The sequence below is a fragment of the Marmota flaviventris genome, chromosome 15 (assembly GCF_047511675.1).
Source record: "Marmota flaviventris isolate mMarFla1 chromosome 15, mMarFla1.hap1, whole genome shotgun sequence".
Lineage (NCBI taxonomy): Eukaryota > Metazoa > Chordata > Mammalia > Rodentia > Sciuridae > Marmota > Marmota flaviventris.
The window spans coordinates 79,981,733-80,003,625 of NC_092512.1; the positions used below are offsets into that span (position 1 = coordinate 79,981,733).

Sequence of the window (21,893 nt, forward strand, 5' to 3'; positions counted from 1 at the left end):
TCAAAAGAGTAAAACTATAAATAAGGATTTGATGATCAGAAGCAGCCAACAGAATAAAACATGCATATCATTAAAGTGTATCTGGGCCTTCTTAACTCATACTCTAATTTGGGTACAGACATGTAAATCCAAAGAAAAGCAATTGGTAAGGATATCACTGCAAATCGAAGAATTTAAATAGGCCATGTTCTGGACATTTCTTTTCAAAATCAGTCACAAGCATGGACAGTATTTCTTATATATATTTGTCGTTTCATTTAACATGTCCCAAACCACTAGGAGATATTGAAAGTTAAATAATTTTATATTTGGCTTTCCATTTTTGGAGTTAAGTCAAAGGAGAAAGAGTAGAATAAATTTTGAATTGTCAAGAAAATATTAATCAATGAGAGCTCAAAATCATTTTCTGTATCATGAACAATGAAGTTAGAAGTTAGATAAAGCACAATATGTAAGTCAATCACCTTTTAATCTTTTCTCTAAGGTCTAAAATGATTTGTGTGCCCAAATCACATTCTAAGTATGTTCCTCACTGATGCATAAAAGCACTTTAACTGTTTCTGTATATAAATGAGAGCCTCAATTTCAGATGATTTGACATAACCCTTGTAATGTTTTTTTTTTTTTTTTTTTTCTAATTGATTGAAACTAAAAAGGAACATATCCTTTTTATTCCAATGGGAAGTCTGAATTAAGTGAAGCACATATCATGATAGTTATAACACTATGAATCAACATTTTACTTTTTTTTGTCAGCATTTGTTTTCTTTTATGAATATGTGATTTCAACTTATGTAATTTTAACTACTTATTCTGCTCTTGGAAAATTAATATTTTTTAGAGTATCATTAAAATCACAAATTCAGAATTGAGATGTTAATTATTTACATTTCAAATTATTTAATATCTTATAATTATGAGAACCATAGAAACAATAAGGAGATGAACATCTTTTGTGGGGACCCATAAATCTCCAACCTGAAACCAGAAATGTTTCTTTAAAAGAAAGCTTCTGGAATCATCTATCCATTCATCTTGCTTTGCCCAGTGATGATCTACTCTATTTTAAAAAGTCTTATTACATAGAAACTTCAGTTATATTGATATTTTTGGTAAAGGTCAGAGTGCTTTTTAATTCAGCAACACTTTTCTTCAATGGCTAACTCTTATTTCCTATCACTTTTAGTGTTTATAAGTAGATCACCATTTTTTTTTTTTTTGCAGTTTCCACTTTATTGTAAATCAACAGTTTTCACATTGTTCCCTCCTAATAATTTCCCCCAATCTTTGTTTGCTTTCAAAATTATCAAATTCTAAAATACCAAGGCCTATATTCCAATAAGGTTAGAGCTATTATAAATGTATTTTTATAGTCTCATTACACAAAAGATTCAGTTGCAGTGTATTTCACCTAGTGTCAATCAGAAGTTTTCTGATAAGTGATCAATTTCTTGTTGAGCAAATGAAAAATATTTAGTACTTGATATAGAGATTGCAATCGGTTTAATGTGTTCAGGGTTTGGTGGTAAGGAAAGTGGTATCAGTTTTAAAGTAATGAGCAACAGTAGATCCATTTCTCCTTGAAAAATACATTGGTACGTTAGGGACTTCTGGTGTCTTGGAGGTAAAACTCATTCAGAGACTACAGAATTTGTTCATATCAAACATAAAAAAAGAAAGAAAGAAAGAGAGTGCTCCATCTGGATGAAAAAAGGAGCCTCACTTTCCAAAGGACTGTACCCTCTCTCATGGATGCCTACTTTGGTCTCTACCTAAAATTGGCGGATGGAGTTCGGGATGCTGAGCAGCAGCAGCAGTAGCTCTGTCACTGTAGAGACCACCCACAGAGCAGCATTGGGGGTGTTATGGTTTGGATGTGAGGTGTCCCCAAAAGCTCACATGCAAGAAGGTTAAGAAAAAAAATGATGGTGCTATTAGAGCCTTAAACCAATCAGTGAATTAATCACCTGATGGGATTAACTGGGTGGGTCTGGAGGCAGGTGGGATATGGCTAGAGAAAGTAGTTCATTGAGGGTGTGGCTATGAAGTATATATTTTGTATCTGGTGAGTGGACACCTCTCTCTCTCTCTCTCTCTCTCTCTCTCTCTCTCTCTCTCTCTCTCCTCTCTGATCATTATGTGAGCTGCTTACTTTGCCACACTCTTCTGCCATGTTGTTCTGTCTTACCTCAAACCCCCAGGAATGTAACCTACTCTCTATGGACTGAGACTTCTGACTCTGTAAGCCCTCAAATAAACTTTTCTCCTCTACAATTGTGCTGTTTGGGTCCTTTAGTCACAGCAGTGTAAAGGTGACTAAAACAGATGGTAGGAAGACACGGCCCAGCACTGACAAAGAAGTGCCCAGGAGAGATATAAAGGAGAAGAGGGACACTTATGAAGACACAGTATTTGATGGCACAGAATGATGGAAAACCCTTCTGAATAGTAGTTAGATCCCAGGAAATTAATTTATGTTGCACTTAATTCGCATAAAAAATATTATTTTACTGATGAGTACTAGAGACACTGAAAGTTAAGTCCATTTGAATGAAATGACAATGTTAGTAAGGCATCAGTCTAGGATTTGAACACAATTGCTTCTGGGAGTTAAAGCCTTATACACACACTATTCCCCAGCACCAAGCCACACCAAGTATTGATTCTAGTTTTTCTTAATTAGGAAATTTTGTGCATCTCTCTTCCTCAGTAATCTCAGTGAAAAGAATGCTCCAGGTGTTATGTGTGATTCCCAGAATTGATTTAATTGTAAACCCAAACCAATGTTATGAGGAACATATAAATGCAAATATTTCACTGATTGGATTTTAGGGATTCAGCTGCAGAACTTCATCAAGAAATCTACTGTGTGCTCACAGTGACCTTTGTGGGATCCCCCTTCCAGATAGATCAGAGCTTATAACTTCAATGTAGAAGTGGCAGCTAAACTATTGAAGTCTTCTTAAAAGTGAAACTGATCAGGGCTGAATGTAGAATTTCTAACAATGTCAATAAATAGAGTAAATGAGTACAAGCAAAACACACAATCAACATGTCATATCTGCCCAATTTATTTTGGAATTTGAAATTCTATAAGGAATGTGGTACAACAGCATGTTGCTTCAAAACTACTTACATCCATTGAGCTTCTGTGTTTGTTTGTTTGTTTTTTACAACCCATATAAATGGATTCTTAAACATTTAATTAATACCTTGTTCCCTCTGAGATATAGGTCCATTCACTTAGGTAATAAGCAGTGAGGACAAAGTCATCTATTTGCTCTTGGAAAGTCAAATATTGGAAATAAATAAGAACATTAATATATATATATATATATATATATATATATATATATATATATATATATATATATTCCAAGACTTGGAGGGTTAAGGTTCTCAAAAATAAATTTATTATAAAAAAACCATTAAAAATTTGCAATACAATTTTAAATTCTCTTTTTTTGAATCAAAACGAACATCATCTTAAGTGGCACTATTAATGCATTCTAATCTTCCATTCAACACTAATCTGTTTAATCAAAGCTCTATCACAGTTTGTTTAAGCATACCGCCTGCCTCTGAAGAGCATATTGCAAGCCTGATTCCAACTAACAGCATGTGGCTTTCAAAGAGAATGCACTTTGTGTTTATTCCCTCGGTAATGAGTTGAAAATCATTTTGCACTTAAAATTAAAGATTAAAGTTAGAAGTATCTTTGCTTCAATGGCTATATTTAAAAACTACCTGGGATTCTGAAGAATAGAGAGCTCTGAGCTATGCTCTTCTCTCGTTTGTTCAAAAATTCCTTCTAAAATGCTTCTTTCCTCTGTACATATTTGTTGAAATTTTTCAGGCTTGAAATACATGTTTTATATTATTTTCAGCACACAGTGGCAATCCGATAAGCATTTGAGAAGATAAAGTCAGGTGGTGAATAGTAACAAACCTCAATCAGATACTTATGCTATGTGCTCATAATCAAGAAGCCTTTGTAACATCACTACTTATGAAACTGTGGTTTTCTCAAGCACTTGAGTTTGCCACTCTGACATTTGGAATACTTTAATGTGGCAGAATGGTTTTCTCCAAATAACTTTTAACAGAGGAGCAATGTATCCAAAACCCAAATGAACGAGAGCTATGAGAAGAAAAAAGGAATATAGTGTTCTTTATTTTGTTTGATCCTCTAGTATAAACTTTTAATTATAATTTCTCCTCTACACCTTCCCAGATGAGCTGAAACCCCAATTCAGTGAAGGATCTATAATAATATCTAACAAACCACAACATACGTTCTCCAAATGCCTAACATTGTCCTTTGTGTACATGTTTTTTTTTTTTTAAGTCATTTCACCAGCTCCAACAGACCTTCTTCAACCTCTCTGTCAAAGTACAGTTTAAAAGTCACCTACAAGGGCTGAGGTTGTGGTTAGTGGTAGAGTGCTTGCCTTGCATATGTGAGGTACTGGGTTCGATCTCAGAACCACATAAAAACAAATAAAGGTATCGTGTCCATCTACAACTAAAAGAAGTTACCTACAATGGACCCACTTAGAAAGGCTGCTAAAATCCAATTTCATAAACCCATCCAAACTTGCTCAATTAGAATACATACATCTGGGACCTCAGAATTACACAATGAGAAACATTCAAGAAAATGCCATGGTAAAAATGAATGGCAATTCTTAGTGCTAAACCTGCCTACTTCGAGATTAAATCTCTCTCTTCTCCACTCCCTGCATTAGAATGCACATGGACACATGCACACACACACACACACACACACACACACACACACTACTTAAATGCTCTTCCATTTGTCAATACAACTATTATACAAAATTTTACAGAAATAAATTCATTGTTTATAAACTCTAAAATGTTTGCAAGGATTTAGAAACATATTTTCTATAGAGACAAACCGGGTGGACATCTACTGGGAGAGATTCATGGAAAAACTGTGGAAATATAGCAAATGACCATCCTAAAGTATTTCTTTGAAATACATTTCATACTGCTTACTACTCAGTGATTCATTTCAAACAGGAAAACATATCAAGTAGAAGAGCATTTGAAAGTTTGATAGCACACTGATGAATTTAATATCTTCCTAATAAATGCAATGATCATTTTTACCAATGTATAAAATTCTTATTTGAACATTCAGGAAATAATAACATTAGGAAAATGTAAACTTACCACTTCTTCATGTCTGCATTTTCTCACATTAATCCCATTTATCTGCAAAGCAAAGAAAGCATATTTTCACATAGCATATTATAAACTAACTTAAGTTTTTGGTTGCATATAAGATAATAATGATAAAATACATACCTGTAGAATTGCATCCCCAATAAAGAGTAGTCCTGAAAGTTCAGCTATAAATGAAAAACAACAGTTGATTATATACTGACTATTTTCATCGGAAAAATAAGTTGTTTTATTATCACTAATATAGAATAATGAAACAAAAGTTAAAAGTTTTACATTACTATTATCTTGAAAGATCCACAAAAATGAAAATTCAAAATAATAATACGATTCAACCCATTTTAATTACTGAAAAACAAGCAGAGATATTTCTACATAGTTCCATCATTTCAGATCTTACAGTTGCAAAATATCAGTGAGTCATCTGAATGCCTGGCCTAATTTTTTCATGCACTTATACTCATGGTGTTTCTGTGAAAAACATTTGAGAGTTAGATACCCAATCCACCAGCTAAGAAAATGGAAATAGTTACAAGTTTATTCATAAACACTACATTGTTTAAATAGTTTTAGTTAATGTTTGATTGTACCTAATATATACATGGCTACATGGTTTATTAAAGTTTATCCTTGTTCTGTTTCTGTGATGGTATCCCCCAAATCCGCTTCTTATTGCCTGATTGTTGGTATGGAGGAGCTCCCTAGTCATATACCAATTGTTGAATCACTCTCAACAGCAGTTATAAAGAAATGGCTGTTAGAGAATAATGAAAATTTACCTCTTTGCTCCTTGGAGATTTTTGAAATGACAACTGGAATGTTATGCTCTGCTCCTCCCTAGAAATATAAAATCATATATTGTATTTTTTAATGTCAAAAAAAAAAAGAAAAGAAAGAAAGCTTTCAATCAAGAAACTGTACAAGCTATGATGAGCATGTTCTGTGGACAGCAGGCAGAATAGAAGCAGGTAGCACTTCCATGAACCTCTATCAACGAGTTTGGAATTCTGCTCATATATTCAATAATTAATATCAATTAATTTGGAAAGTATTTTTATTTCTCAAACAAGACTAATAATGTCATTAAATGTACATGGACTTTGATGCCCTTTGTAGGAAGCTATCCATCATGGGAATTATTATTTAGGTTTCCAAACATTAGATGATTTCATATTTTCATTCTCTGGCTAAGTTATTCTATGCTGGTGACCAGACACTTTTAACAGTGCAGAGACCTTCCTGAGTACAAAGTGACCAAAGAGATTTTTACTTGCATAAATGTATAACCAAAGTCAGGTTGTGCATATGCACACTGGGAACTGACATATCTGCATTTTCTTAATTAGTATTAGATTCCTCTTTGTGTGAAGGCACATAATAAACAAATTATACAACAAAATGCACTGCCAAGAATACTGCAGTAGTGTTTTGTTGTTGGATCAAATGACATAGGGAGAAAAAAAAACATATAACCTAAATTCACGTAAAGAAAAAGAATATAAAAGCTTAAAATAACTGCAAAAAAAAATAAATATCCTGTTTCATCACTGTGATAAGGATGAAAGCAATAGCTGAAAAATACAGGGAATAAAATTTTGTATAGAAAAGAAAACCTATCACTTTAAAAAGACAGTTGAAAAACAATCTAAATTCCATTAGAGTTGTTCTATTTTTAGAATATGTAATCCTCCTGAGCATTTTCTTTTCAGGAACAAAAAAAAAATTATTTTAGAACTGACATGTTTGTTTTCCCCATGAATGTCCATTTTTAACACTGAGTATACTTAAATAGAAGACAGTCATTTTGCTGGAAAGCAGTAGTATTCAACTTTTTCTTGACAAGTAAAATCCTTTCCCCTGCTGAACTATTAAAAACAAACATGACACGTGAGATAATATAAATTATCCTGCTCAGCTTGAAATTAGAACTCACTTCTCAATACTTTTTTTTTCCCTCTCTCTTACCATTTCCCATTAGCCCAATATGCATTTTCCCCACCCTCACTGTGAAGGAAGTCACTAGCATAAGTTAGAATGGTTCTTAATTCTATTCCTGCCTTATAGTCATTATATCTCTATAAGCTCTGATCCTATCTCAGATGATCCTAAAATGATTCTCTCATCTGATCAGAGTGAGAATGATTAGTGACTGACAGTGTGATAAAAATTAAGTGCTTTTTTTTTAGTATACAATAAACACTAACTAAAGGGTAGCTCCAGCTTAAAGGCAGACTTCTAATGCAATCTATCTTTAAAATTTATTAGTGAAATCACATGCATTAAAATGAGATTAGAATAATCCATTTTAAGACCCTTAATATACATTAATCAGAATTCTATTTCTAATCCTTTGCACTCATTTTATTTTTTTCCATTATACTTATCAACTTCTAACTCTCTATAATTTTAATCCATTTCCTACATTTATTACTTATCTTCTTTCTCCCTCTCCTATCCCTAACTAGAAGTTGAGCCACACAAAGCCATTAAAGTTTTTTGGTACTTTGTTTTGTGCATTGATAAAATCTCAATGCATGGAATAATGTCTTTTAAAAAAATCCTGAAAATAAAGGTTTTTAAACTCAAAAGAATGGGTACTAGGGACAGGGGATGTGGCTCAAGCGGTAGCGCACTCACCTGGCATGCGCGGGGCGAGCACATAAAAATAAAATAAAGATGTTGTGTCCACCGAAAACTGAAAAATAAATATTAAAAAAAAATTCTCTCTCTCTCTCTCTCTCAAAAAAAAAAAAAAAAAGAATGGGTACTAATTAGAATAAGAGATATTCTGTACTAATTAGAATAAGAGGTATTCTGTACTTATATAATTTTATCAAAAGGGATTCTACTACTGTCATGTATAACTAAGAAGAACCAATTAGAGAGAGAGAGAAGTGGGGGTGGGGAATGTCTGCAGTCCTAGGCTGTAGTTACTGATAATTTCTAGAGATACTTGGAAAATGGAAAGGATATATAGGATGCATCTACAAGCTTTTTAGAAGAAAAATCTGAGTAATTCAAATTAATCACCAAGTTAATTTTTAGGTACTACAACAAGATGAAATAAATCAACCAATGAATTGTAGTTTATATGTATTTGGGGACAGAAACAATATTGTTTATGCCAGTTTTGTCTCTATGTCTTCTTCCCTTAATCTGTTTTTACATTTTGTACTTTTCTCTCATTCCACTAGGAAATCAAAATTTTTCTTAAGGCTTATATTTTTTAAAAAACAAATTACAATGGAAGGACAGAAAGATGCTGATTCCTGGGGTCCTTCTAGGGAACAGGCAGCAGGGATAGTGATTTTCTGAGGTTAACTCAATGCCAATTGTTCCTCAGCATTCATGTTTATAGCTATCTTTTAATGACAAGATGTAACTAATCCCTATTTTGTCAACATTTCTCTGGTATGTGTAAACTTTATCCTGAAATTAGAATGGCTTGAGTCCAAGTATGGTTTTGTTCTTTTGTTATACTTGTTTTTGTTTTGTTTTGTGCTTTTAAATCAGATATTTGGAGCTCTGAAATAATTCTTAAACTAATCTCAGAAAATGACTTTATTGATTAGATAGCAAATTTTAAAACAAAACTCAGAAGATAGAATTCGAACCTTAAATGACTCTGCTTTCATTCATTGGATGAAATGTGAAGAGCAGCCCAGCTCTATTAAAGTTAACTAGATTTGGTTCAGGAACTAAATGGGGGGATTTAAGATTTTTCAGGTAAGAGTCAAATAATGTGGCTTGCACTCTTTAAAGTAGGTAATAAGCTTCCCATTACACTTAGAATAAAAATCAAAGGCCTTAACAGCCCTTTGTTGTGTGGCCTCAGCTTTCCTGCACAGCACAAATCCATAGCTCCATCATTCTGAACACCAAAGGATGCCAATATTTACTGGCATGCTTTTCCCTTATTCTTAACCTGGTAAGCTCCTGCCCATATTTGAAATTTGTTGAAAAATGTTTCCTCCTCCAGTGTTTCTCTGCCTGATGTAAATTCACTTAGGTAGCATTGAATTATGGCTGTGATTTTTATTTATTTACATAATAATTTGATCAGCCTACTTTCAGACTGGAGAGTAAATGGCCTGAGGTCAAGACAGGGCTCCTTACTCTCTTCTCCTGGCCCAGGGCTCAGAACATAGTTTGGAGAAAGTCTGGATTAATCAATTACTATTATTCCAGAGAGTGTTAGGATCCAAGACTGAGGAAAGTGATGCAATATTCCAAACTGCAGCCCAGATATCAAGGAATACATATTTCAATTTTGTAATGTTATTTTTCCAAAGCAAAACTCATGTTATAGCTGTCTGTGTAGGAACAAGGTTATAGATCCTGTCTAAAGCATTTGAAGGACTCTACACAACAATTTTGCCAACAGGACTGTGAAATACCTCTGAATCAAACTTTGAATATTTTTAGAGGATTGAAAATCTTAACACATAACTCTTTTTAATTCAATATTTTCATTATCCTGATCAATCAGCTCAGCAAGCAAGCAAGCATATTCTGGGCTCTGGAAAAAAATAATATGTAGACGTTACCACTATTCTTTCATCAAGAGTAAAGAGAATTCTTGTAAGCATACAGCAACAAGATAATTAGAGTTAAGAGATGAAGTAGACAGGTATGGGAGAGGCATCTAAAAATATCCTCTGAAAGAATATGGGAAGTACCATTATCCATTTAGATGCCATTATTATCTGCCCAAAATTTTGTTTTGGTAAAAATCAATGACCTTTTCTATATAGTATACGTTAACCTTCATATGAAAATCCCAACTAAGAAAATCTGTAGAGATAGAAAATGGATTAGTGGTTGCTCAGGGCTGAGGTGGGGTTGCAGGTCTCAAAGATTTATAGCAAAATGATATGAGGTTTCTTCTTAATATGATGGAATGTTTTGAAATTGAATGTTCTGATAGTTGCTCATATCCATGAGTATATGAAAATTCATTGAATTCTACACTTTAATTCAATAAATTTATGGTATGTGAATTTTATCTCAGTAAGGCTGTTTAAGTTTTAAGAAATGGTCTTTCAAGTAAAGTGTTCCTGTGGTTTTAACTGACCCTTGGGACTAATCCATCATCCTGAATTAAAATTGATTATCTGACTCTTTTCTCCCTATTTCTATGTTGGAAATGTACATATTCATTTTGTCTATTGTAGACTTGTACTGACTCAAGCAAAAACAATTGAGGGACAGAACCGTTGAAATAAATGTCCACATATATCAACAGTTATTATTTATAGATTTACTCAGAAATCACAAAGTAAAACACAAAAATTTATTGCATCTACAATAAAGGTACATTTTTATTTGTTAAATTTGATACTACTAATAACTGTCAATATAGGAAATTAGTTGCTTAATCCTGGTTATTTTTATCCATTCAGTTCAATTTTTTAAAAAATCATATCATGAATAATAGTGGAAACATGGCTTGTGTCCTCAAATGTAGATGTTAGGGATAATTTAGTCCAGGTTTTATAAATGTAGGGCATAGTTTCTCAGAGTAAGAGCTTTGTCATGAGGTTGAATCCCAGGTTTGCTACTTATAAGAATGGGTAAATTACTGAACCTGTTAATATTTAATCTTATTGCCTCTGGAAGGAATAACAATAGTAATATACCTTGCTAAATAATAAAGTCAAATTAAGAAGAACATGAAATATTTATCTCAGAATATGACTCTAGATTATAAACATCAGCAATTGTTTATAAATAATAAAATGATTAATGGTAATAATCATTATATTTTTGATAACAGGGATTGAACCTAGGGGCACTCTAATACCGAGTCACATGCCCAGCATCATTTATGTATTTATTTTTATTTACTTATTTATTTTGATACAGGAACTCACTAGGTTGCTTAGGGCCTTGCTAAGTTGCTGAGGCTGGCCTTAAATTTACAATCCTCCTGCTTCAGCCCCCTGAGTTGCTGGAGTGACAGTCATGTGCCACCACTAATTATGTCTTTGATATTATAGAATTAATGTTTCCAAATAGAAATCACCTTTGAACACACACACACACTTACTTAGAGAATATTAATCACTTATTGTTTACATAGGAAAAGTTATGTTTGCTATAAAATATGTTTTCTAGTAATGTTTACTACATTCTTTCCCTGGAAATATCCAGAGGTATAATGTGCACATGAGTGGTATTGTATTTTAAAAGATATAGGAAATAAATAGGTCTCCAAAGGGCAAGACAGTGGGTTGTTCACAGTGACTGTCCTCACAGTCATTCTGCTAAGACTGAGAAAAATACAAGGTATTAGATCCTGTGTATGATTCAAAATCTTGGCAGTATGTTTGGATGTAGTTGTAAAGACTTATGAGTTATTTATAGAAACTGTAATTCCCAGGATGGTCCAGACAACAGAGATGAACACTAAAGGAAGAGTTGACCAAAAGGGCTACAGGGGTAGAAGACAAGCCCAATGGTCAAGGAAGAACCCGATAATACCAGTAGGAATTCTGCTACAGCCATGGAAAACCGGCCAGGTCCAGAGACCATATGCAAGACCAGCATGGATGCAGAAGACCTGTAGGAAAATATAGATGATACCCTAGCTAGCTTGATTAATCTGATCAATTCAAAGGAATTAGGTTCCTTTTGAGAACAAAGACAAGAATATGCAATTAGCAGGAAAAGTTTAGCGGTTCTTTTGCCCAGATACTGCAGAAACCCATGGGTATGGATTTTGTGGAAATTGGGGAAAATATCAATAGAAGAGCTTGATCCTCTACTGAGATGCAAATAAAAGCAAAAACTAATACAAGGAATGAGAAAAAAAAACTCCACAGTTTCTTGCATTGTGAAAGATATTTTAAATAAGGAAGAGTGAATAATGAAAATAATCAGGAGTTCATGGTTAAAGGTGGATCTAGGGTTATAGCAGGTATGAGAATGTCTTAGAAAAGCAACCCCAGAGTAAAAATAGCATAAATCAGCAAGGCTTCCTGGAGAACTGGGAGCAGAAGTTTGAATGTGTAAAAAGCACTTGAAGGGGAAGATAGGCAACTTCACATTGGGGTTTTGGAGTCGGGGTCTGCAGATAAAAGATGGTCATATAAAGATACTTAAAGGTCACTTTAAAAAAGTAATGGTCCAGGTATTAATGTGCAAGACACACTTTCAAATTTCATTTCCTTACATCTGGTTTCCTAAAAGATATTTTTCTTTTTCTTTCTTTGGTACTAGGGATTGAACTCAGGGGTGCTTTATCACTAAGCTATATATCTTCAGCACTTTATTACCTTGAGATGGTGTCTCACCAGTTGCTGAGGGGTTTTGCAAAGTTGCTGAGGGCTGGCCTTGAACTTGTCATCCTCCTGCCTGAGCCTTGTGACTGTGATTATAAGGATGCACCAGCGCACCTAGCTCTTACAAGACTTTATAAATAGTAATGGCAGAAAAACTATAAAAAGGAACAAGAAGGCAGAGAAAATAACACGATTCTGGCATGGGCAAACTATCCACGACAAAGGAGAATCGCTTTATTTATGAATTGAGAACAAGTTCTACACCACCAGAAGACAGGAGTGAGGACCAGCCTGTGCGTGGCACCTCTCAGATCAAGACATCCTCCACCAGCTGCATCGGGGTGCAGGACTACCTCTGAGGTCAGGCCACTGTTTGTGATTGTTTTGTTTCTATTTAGAATGGACATGGATATATAGGTAATTTTGGTCTTTCTTTTTCTTTTTTAGTACTAGGGATTTAACTGAGGGGTGCCTAATCACTGAGCCACATCCTTGGCCTTTTATATTTATATAGTTTATTTTGAGACAGGGCTTCACTAAGTTGTTTAAGGCCTTGCTAATTTGCTGATGCTGGTTTTGAACTTGTGATCCTTCTGCCTCAGCCTTGTGAGCCACTGGGATTACAGGCATGTACCACCACGTCCTTTTTGAATAGGGTACGATGGTGCATGCCTGTAAAACCAACAGGTCAGGAAGCTGAGCCAGGAGGATCACTAGTTCAAAGCCAGTCTCAGAAACTTAGCAAGGCCCTAAGCAACTCTGCGAGATCCTTTCTCTAAATACAATATAAAAAAAGGGCTGGGGATATCTCAGTCTTTACTTTTTCATGCAAAACAAAATTATTACCAAATGTTGGGATTTTGGGATATCTAGGGAATAAATTTATCTATGAAGATAAATAATTACATTAACTCAATGAAATTGATGTTTCAACTGTTTCTGGATGGCTGTGTTCCACACTGAGTACTTAATACTTTTGAACATTACTTAATAAGCATTTTAAAATAATTAGACAATTATAATTTAAAATAATATGTATGGGCCAGACACTGTGGCACACGTCTATAATCCCAGCGGCTCAGGTAGCTAAGGCAGGAGGATCACTAGTTCAAAGCCAGCCTCAGAAAAAGTTAGGCACTAAGCAACTCAGCAAGACCCTATCTCTAATTAAAATTCAAAATATGGCTGGCAATATGGCTCAGTGGTTGAGTGCCCCTGATATCAATCCCTGGTTGCCAGCCTCCCCCCCCCAAAAAAAAAAAAAAAAAAAAAAATTGGCATGGCTTGCAAAGATGAGTCTCAGATTTTATAATAAATTCCTAAAAATGCAAACCAAAAATGTTAACAAGGATTAAAATAATAATAAAGAGGGCAGTATATAATAATTGAAAAGAAAATAAATTAAAACTTACTTAAAACCATATTTTAAAAATTAATCATTTTAAAGATTTAAATGCAATACAATTTCATTTTTGCTAAATCTATTTATTTTTTCTTGTATTCCTTTGGATTTCAGGAATTTTTTAGAAGTCAGCTATCCTCTATATGTTCTAGGTCTCATTCTAACATTAGTCATTCAAGGAAAGATATCAAAGTTCTGTAATTAAACTGAATAGACAAACAATGGCCTCAATTTCTAACCCTCCTGCACATATTTCTTTTTTCTTCCAGAAGTTTCATAATTGTCTTATACAAGGTGGAGAAAGTAAATGGAGATAAAAGCTGATTTGCATCATCTCCAACAGTACCATGGACAGGGACATCAAGGATTTATGAACAGAAGCTTCAGGGATGGCATGTTACCTGCAACCTAAAGCCACCGAGGCACATCTATTAAAAAAAAAAAAATGCAGTAGGAAAAAAAAAATCCCACATGAGTATCTTCTTCACAAAGTTGCCTATCGACTTTTTAAGCACTGATTACAATATGGGAGAGCTGAGGGATTATCATCAGGCACAGTGGAGACTGTCAGGAAAGTCCCGGGAGCTGAGATTTGTCAGAAGCACTGAGCACTGTCTCAGCTGACTTCTCTAAAAATGTGCGATAGAGAACCTTAGTGCTCTTGACCAAAAAGAATATTTGTCACTACTCAGTCAAGATTTTAAAAAAGACTTTTTTTTTTTTTTTGGTATTAGGAACTGAACCCAACACCACTTTACAACTGAATCATCCCTATCCCTTTTTTATATATTGCATTTAGAGACAGTATTATCTCACAGAGTTGCTTATGGCCTTGCAAAGTTTCTGAGGCTGGCTTTAAATTAGTGAGCCTCCTGCCTCAGCCTCTTGAGCCATTGGGATTACAGTTACGCTCCACCATACCCTGTTAAAAAAGAGTGTTGGAAGGTAAAATGAGGTACTCTGTGTCTGAGTTAAGTGCAATTCACTTGAAGACCCATAGGAATCATAACTATTTTTGTAAATGCCTTTTCAAGTTATCTACCACACCATCTTCCTTTGGCTAACTCTAGTGCGGACATTAAAGCTTTAATTAATAATTCTCAGTATAAAACCTGTAGTGTGAGCCAACAGTGATTCCTTAACTGAAGTAAATAAAGACAAACTATTTGTGTGTATATATACATAATTATATAATTGGCTCAGAATTGCTTCTGACAGCAATAAATGATTCAACATATATTCTGCTTCTCACTTAGAATGTTTTGTAATGTTCCTTACATGGAATTTTAAAATTCTCAGATCTAAAGAACATAGTGTTAATAGATAAGCACAGCAGTTCATTCAATTCACATATGACAAAAAAGGTATTTGTATCATAGTCTTGCCATTTAAAGTAAACAATCATCTTTTGATATGGGTTAACAGAATAAAACATCGTTTCAACAAGAAAAACTCAAACAAGAAATTGAAAATGAAAAGCCATAAAAGCATTCCCTTTGGAATAAATGAATACCATTCTAAATAAAATTATTGATATTTATTAATGTGTATATATATAAGAAGTTTGAAATAATTTCCTTTTTGTTAAATATCTGAATTATATGGAACTGATCAGAGTTCAGATATTACTTTTGTAGCTACTATTTTTAAGGATAGATACACATAAATACTTGAAAATTATTTCAAGTATTTGATATATGAAAATATGAGTTTATGAAAATTCAAGTACAATTCAGTGTAATCAATGAAAAGCTTTAAATAAAGGAAACTTTTTGATGCTTTAAAAACTGTCTAAGCTAAAATGTGGTATTTTTAATCAAAATAAAGAATATTTTATTGTTGGGTTAAAAAATAAATTGCAAAATGTCTCAGACTCTGCTGCTAAAATAAAGTTAGTGACAAGATCAGGAAAAATGTGTAACTCAAATGAAATCATGGAATTTCTATTATCTTCAGTGGTACCTATAAAGTCTTCAAAATAATCAAAATAAAGATCTTAGCAGGAAAAAAAATCAAAACCAAAAAATCCTTACTACTGATAATGGAATCCCCATGGCATACTTGCTATATCCTGCAATTTGTTCTGCATGCTTCCCTAGTCTTAGCTGGAATATGAAATATGCTTTAAACCTAACATTTTATATAGCAATGCTCTCATCCCTGACACTATCATGCTTTTGCAAATTGATCTTTCCTCTTGGTTATTTTCACAAAGTTGGCCAGAATTGATATTCACAAAGTTCAGAGTTCTAACTTTCAAGCGTCCATAACGTGAACTATGTTAAAATTTCATGAAATGTGTACCTGAGAATTATAAATGATTTTCAACTCATATAAGTAAATGTCTAAGCCAAGAATCAATATAAATTTACATTTTATTTATCTATGCAGAATTGTAGTATTGGCAAAGGCATTTAAATTGCTGATTTAGCTTCAATTTTTACACAATCTCCATTCCTTTCATAATTTCTCTTTTGCTTAAAATGATAATAAGTTGCAGGTGTAGTACATCTCTAATAGTCAATAACATACAGAAATGAAAGCCCTAAAAGTTTTATGATAAATGAAATGGGGGCATGGTTAAATAAGATATAGTTACTTCTTTAATAAAGTTATCAGTTAAAGAAAAAGAAAACAGAATAAAACTAATCCTTCATATACTATCCTGTCTTTTGTTAGTATGAAATTTATATCTCTTCTATTCACTGCAGGTCAACATTCCTTCCTCTGGTGGGTTAAAGGAAGAGATGTACATGGAGTGTCATATTTAATGCAAAAGAATAAACCAGATAAAGAATGTTAATAAGTTATATTCCATGCTAGCTAAATTTAAATTCTCAAAACTTTTTCTCAAATGTCCAAGGAAAAGATAAAGGGTGGTCAAAGTTTTATGAGAACCTACTTAATTGACAACCCACTCTAAATATTAAGAAGCTTGCTGTAGCTAATATTTTCTAATTATTAACTGGCAAACATTAAAATACACAAGAGTTCATCCCTTACACTTGGCCTGTGTAAGGATAGACTGGAAAGGTGGGCTACCTTTATGCTTAATCCAAATCCTCCCACTGTTTGTCTTCTGATGGTCACCGTTCTTTCCTGAAAGACAGGATTTTTAAGAGTGGTTAGTGCTTCCTAATACTAGACTTTCATACATTTTATTCCTCTGGGTTTTGTTTTTGCTTTAAAAAAAATCTTTTTTGACAGCAAAGCAACTTCAAACTTGTAATTAATAGAGCATTTTATAATTTTTAAATTGCAGGTCAATAACTTCTCAAAATAATATTCTTATTAAACTCTGATAAATTAAGTCTTTTTCCATAGTATTTTGGGACATATTCTGAATCTTGATTTTTAGACTTCCTACTTTTGTGCACTCTATTCTTGTCTAAGAAATGGCAAGTTTTTGATAATGTAACAGTAACTCAGTGTCAGTAGTAAATATTCATTAGCCAAGGATTTATCTCTGCCTCCACCAACTCATACTGTTTTTGATCTGAGAGCTGAGCAGAGGAGATGCCATGCCCCACCCAGCACATGAATGATGCATATGATGTCTAAGATCAAATCTGTGAATAAGCCATATTCAAAATCTTTAATTGCCTATTTGGAAAAAGAATGAATTACATGCCTAAATAAAAATGATAATGAAATTGCCAATTTTCAAAATCACTTTCTCTTATCCTTTTTCAATGGAAACAATACTTCCATTACTTGCTTATGTGATTTAAGGAAAAAAAAAATCACAGGGACAATAATATGAGCACAAAGAGTCTTATTTGGACAAATTCTGTAATTTTCAATTAGAAAAATCAATACTGCTCTGTTTTAAGGCCATCATCTCTACATAAAGCATACTCTGGGGGAATGCTGATGGGTGAAAGCTTTTATCTATAACCTGGTCTATTCACATAAGTCTTCTTGAACCTGCTGCAAAGCATAGCCATTTGATGAACCCACCCATTCTTTTCCCTCAGCATTTGGAATATATATGTATATATAATATGTATGTGTGTATGCATATACACACATATGATATATGATATATTGTATATATTACTATATACAATATATTCCAAATATACATATTCATATATAATCTAAACCCTGTATTTCCACAAATACTCAATTTACCTGGCTAGATTTTATATCTCCAAATGTAAATTTTTTTCTCTTTCCTATGGATGAATTATTTCCCTCACTTCCTTTTTATGTGTGAGCTATGCAAAACACATACATTGAGGAATAATTAAGAGAAAATTTGAAAATAGTGTGCTTCCAGTGGCTTTTGCTAAACCTTTTGATAGGACAGTAACTTATCACTGAGTTGTCAAGCTTCTTTTTTGTCAAATATTTAGTTTTTATAAATAAAACATGAGCATACTTTAAGAACAAGATCATTATACCATAAACTAAGTAATATTATCATGTTATTTATTTTTAATTAAAAATGAAATCTTTTAGTGGAGATAAGTATAAAATTATTAAAAATTGTAAGTGCACATGAGTAGCACTTGGTAATATAAATTATTTTCCTTTGGCCAATGTGCTAAGAAATTTAATTTTTTTAAATATTTATTTTACTTAAAACCTTATATGACTCTTATTACTTGACATTCAAATTTTTCAAATGAACATTAAAATTTTATGCATACAGATAAGTTACATGTGTATTATAATTTATGTGATCTTGAATTATAAAATATAGTATTAAATGATACCATAAATGCTATTTTTTTATTTCAAAGCCTTCTGTTACATTACTCACCACCAGTGCCACCACATGTATGAGAGGATTCAGTGTTTTAGAATTTATATTGCAAAGACTATGCATATAAATATTTCTGCAGGTACCAATGAAAAACAGGTTTAATAACATTATATATATATAAAATTTAAGCTGAGTGTTAGTAGTGTCCTTTTGTTGAACAGGACAATCTTTTAAAATCGATTAATTTTAAAATAATTTTTTATTAAAAGATTTATTAAAGGGAAATTGAACATTGCAAGCAATATTGAAATTGAAATTGGAACCTATTAATGACTCACATATCCACAATTTAATGTATTTGTCAAATTACTTAAGTTCTGTGAGCCATTGTTTCCAAATCTGCAAAATGATGATAAATAAAACAGTAACAATTTTTTTTAAAGTTTAATATTTGTGATGTGCCCTGGTAACTAGTAGATATTAAATGAATATTAAGATACACCCTAAATCTGTTATTCTAGACAGGAATAGTCACTTAAATATCAAATTAATCTTTATCCACCTCACATTTAAATAAATATTTACATCGTAGAATAGCTCAAACACTGGAGGACTCAAATAAGAATAGGTAATTAAACAGTGATCTTTATTCTTATAAAACAGATAGAAAAAAATGCCTTCAGAAGGCTACCCATCAAACCGAACTAAAGTTCTTTGATGTCAGAAACTATTTCCTTAATTATTTTCTAAACTTAATTCTGATGTACACTTGATACCATAAAATGTATGCAAAGCCAACCAGGGCAGTCAGCTGGGACAACCTATGTCAACTGTCTTAAAACTGCTGTCAGAGAAAATATACTTTAATAAGCAAGCCCCATCAACTAAAATTTCTAGACATCTTGCAAAATAGTCTCAAGCCACGACAGCAACTTGGACAGTGATCTTGGTTCAGCTGCTCAGTGTGCATGGAAATGCTCTTTTTCTCTGGTAGACGCAACAAGCATACCACTATTATCAAAGGTCTCTTTGCTCATTCTCTCCAAGTCTGCCTTCTAATCTTTGGTGGCGAATATTTAGAACAAGTTCCAAATCAAATACAAAATTGCTGATGCAGAGAGGAGTTCCCACAGTCAGCAGAAACTAACTGCCCCAAAGCTCAGTAACAGCACTTATTTCCATGTTGTTCAAAGGCTCGCACATAGGCGCCTGCGCACGTACACTCCAGAATGCACTGAGGTATGGTATTGCTGCAGAAGCTACTTTTACTAAAGTTGAGTGTGTTGGACCAACCATACTTTCTGTGGGTTGTTTTGTTTTGTTTGGTACCGGGGATTGAACCCAGGGGTGCTTAACCACTGAGCCACATCCTCGGCCCATTTTATTTTTATTTTGAGACAAGGGCTTCCCAAAATTTCTGAGGTTGGCTTTGAACTGGTGATCCTTCTGTCTCAGCCACTCCAGCAGCTGGTATTACAGGTGTGTACCATTGCATCTGGCCAAATTACCTGGTGTTTTAAAAGCAAATTTTTAAATTGGTAGCTGCAGGCAGCAGGAAGCATAAGAAGGGAAATAACTCCGCACTTTGGCTCCTTGCTGATCTCTAGTTGTTCACATTTGTGTCAGCCCTGCCACACTCTTTCCATGTCTCCATATGGGGTTCTTCCCTCCTGTCCCCCAAAACATTTAAAGGCAGCATTAATGAATTGCATCAACAATAAATTCATGATTTATTCTTATAAATCAGAGAATACCATAAACTGAAGTGTTTTTCATCACATCTTTTGTTTTTTAAAAAGACACAATACCTTTGTTTATTTTTACTTAGTGCTGAGGATCAATCCCAGTACCTCACACATGGTAGGCAAGCACTCTACCACTGAGCCCCAGCCCCAGCCCTTAGTCACATCTTGAATGTCCTAAATATCATTGCCTGGTAAGAAAGAACTGATATTGTTATCTTATTTTTTAAGACACAAAAATTCAAACTGGTGCTCCTGTGAAATCACATATAAAAAATATCTTGATAAAACCTTCTGTTCCTTACATTAAGCAAAGAATAATAATATGTGGTTTTAAAAGACTTACTGCACACCCCATCAATTAGCATCAATGTGATAAGAAAGTTTGTTTTAAATACTAAATGTGCTTTATAGAAAAAATTAGCATACCTGCCTTGGAGACTATTATGTTTCACACAACACACACATGCACACACAAACAGACAACAGGGACCATAGGAGATGAGAACTATACATTCTACAAAATGAATGCCGTCAAATATTGCAGGTACAGAAATTCCTGAAATATGGATATGAGAAAGTTAGGAAGGAGTGGAAACAATGCACACACTAGAGAGAATAGCAATCAGAAAAGTGTATTGAGGGCTGGGGATGTGGCTCAAGCGGTAGCGCACTCGCCTGACATGTGTTCAGCCCGGGTTTGATCCTCAGCACCACATACAAAGATGTAGTGTCCGCTGAAAACTAAAAAATAAATATTAAACTTCTCAAAAAAAAGTGTATTGATTTTATGTGAAAGAAACAAGGAAATTACAGCTTAAGAGATAGGAAATGCCGTTAGCGCCCTTGACAACTAAGGAAGAATAGATAAAGTGGTGCAGGTAGAAACAATAATGACAATAGTTTCTCATTTTTAAATACCTACACATGTTATTATAGCTCTTATAGCACTTGCAATTATTTATTTTAAATGTGTGTGTGTGTATACACACACACACACTTTTTTCTACTATAGGTTTTTTTTTCTCATATTTTTTATTGATGATTATAGTTGTACATCATGATGGGATTTGTCGTTATGTATAAGTACATGCACACAATATAACAATAGAGTTTGGTCCCACCCCAGCACTTCCAGCTCTGTCTGTGCCTCCCACCCTTTAGTCCCTTTCTTCTACGAATCTCCTTTTAGTTTTCATGAGATCTATCCCTACCTTCTCTATCCTTTTCCCTCTCAAGTTTCCACATATGAGAGACAATATATGACTTGTGACTAGAGTTTGACTTAACATATGTTCTGTTTCACTTAACATCATAGTCTCTAGTTTCATCCACTTACCTGCAAATTACACAATTTTCTTTTCCTTTATGACTGAACAAAACTCCATTGCATATAGTTACCACATTTTCTTTATCCATTCATCTATTGATGGACACCTAAGCTGGTTCCATAGTTTGGCTATTGTGAATTATGCTGTTATAAACATGTGTGTGTATCACTGCAGTATGATGACTAATTTTTCAGGATAAATACTGAGAAG

General features: G+C 33.5%; 1 protein-coding gene across 1 annotated transcript in view; it reads right to left on the reverse strand.

Moving 5' to 3' along the window:
* Sntg1 (syntrophin gamma 1) overlaps nucleotides 1-21,893 on the reverse strand; it is a 326,863-nt gene that overhangs the window by 280,289 nt on the left and 24,681 nt on the right. Inside the window, exons 3-6 of the mRNA XM_071602172.1 lie at nucleotides 16,942-16,998; nucleotides 5,994-6,051; nucleotides 5,338-5,381; nucleotides 5,203-5,244 (exon numbers count right to left, since the gene is read on the reverse strand). Coding sequence (XP_071458273.1) covers nucleotides 5,203-5,244; nucleotides 5,338-5,381; nucleotides 5,994-6,051; nucleotides 16,942-16,998 — 201 coding nt within the window. The remainder of the gene's footprint in view (nucleotides 1-5,202; nucleotides 5,245-5,337; nucleotides 5,382-5,993; nucleotides 6,052-16,941; nucleotides 16,999-21,893) is intronic.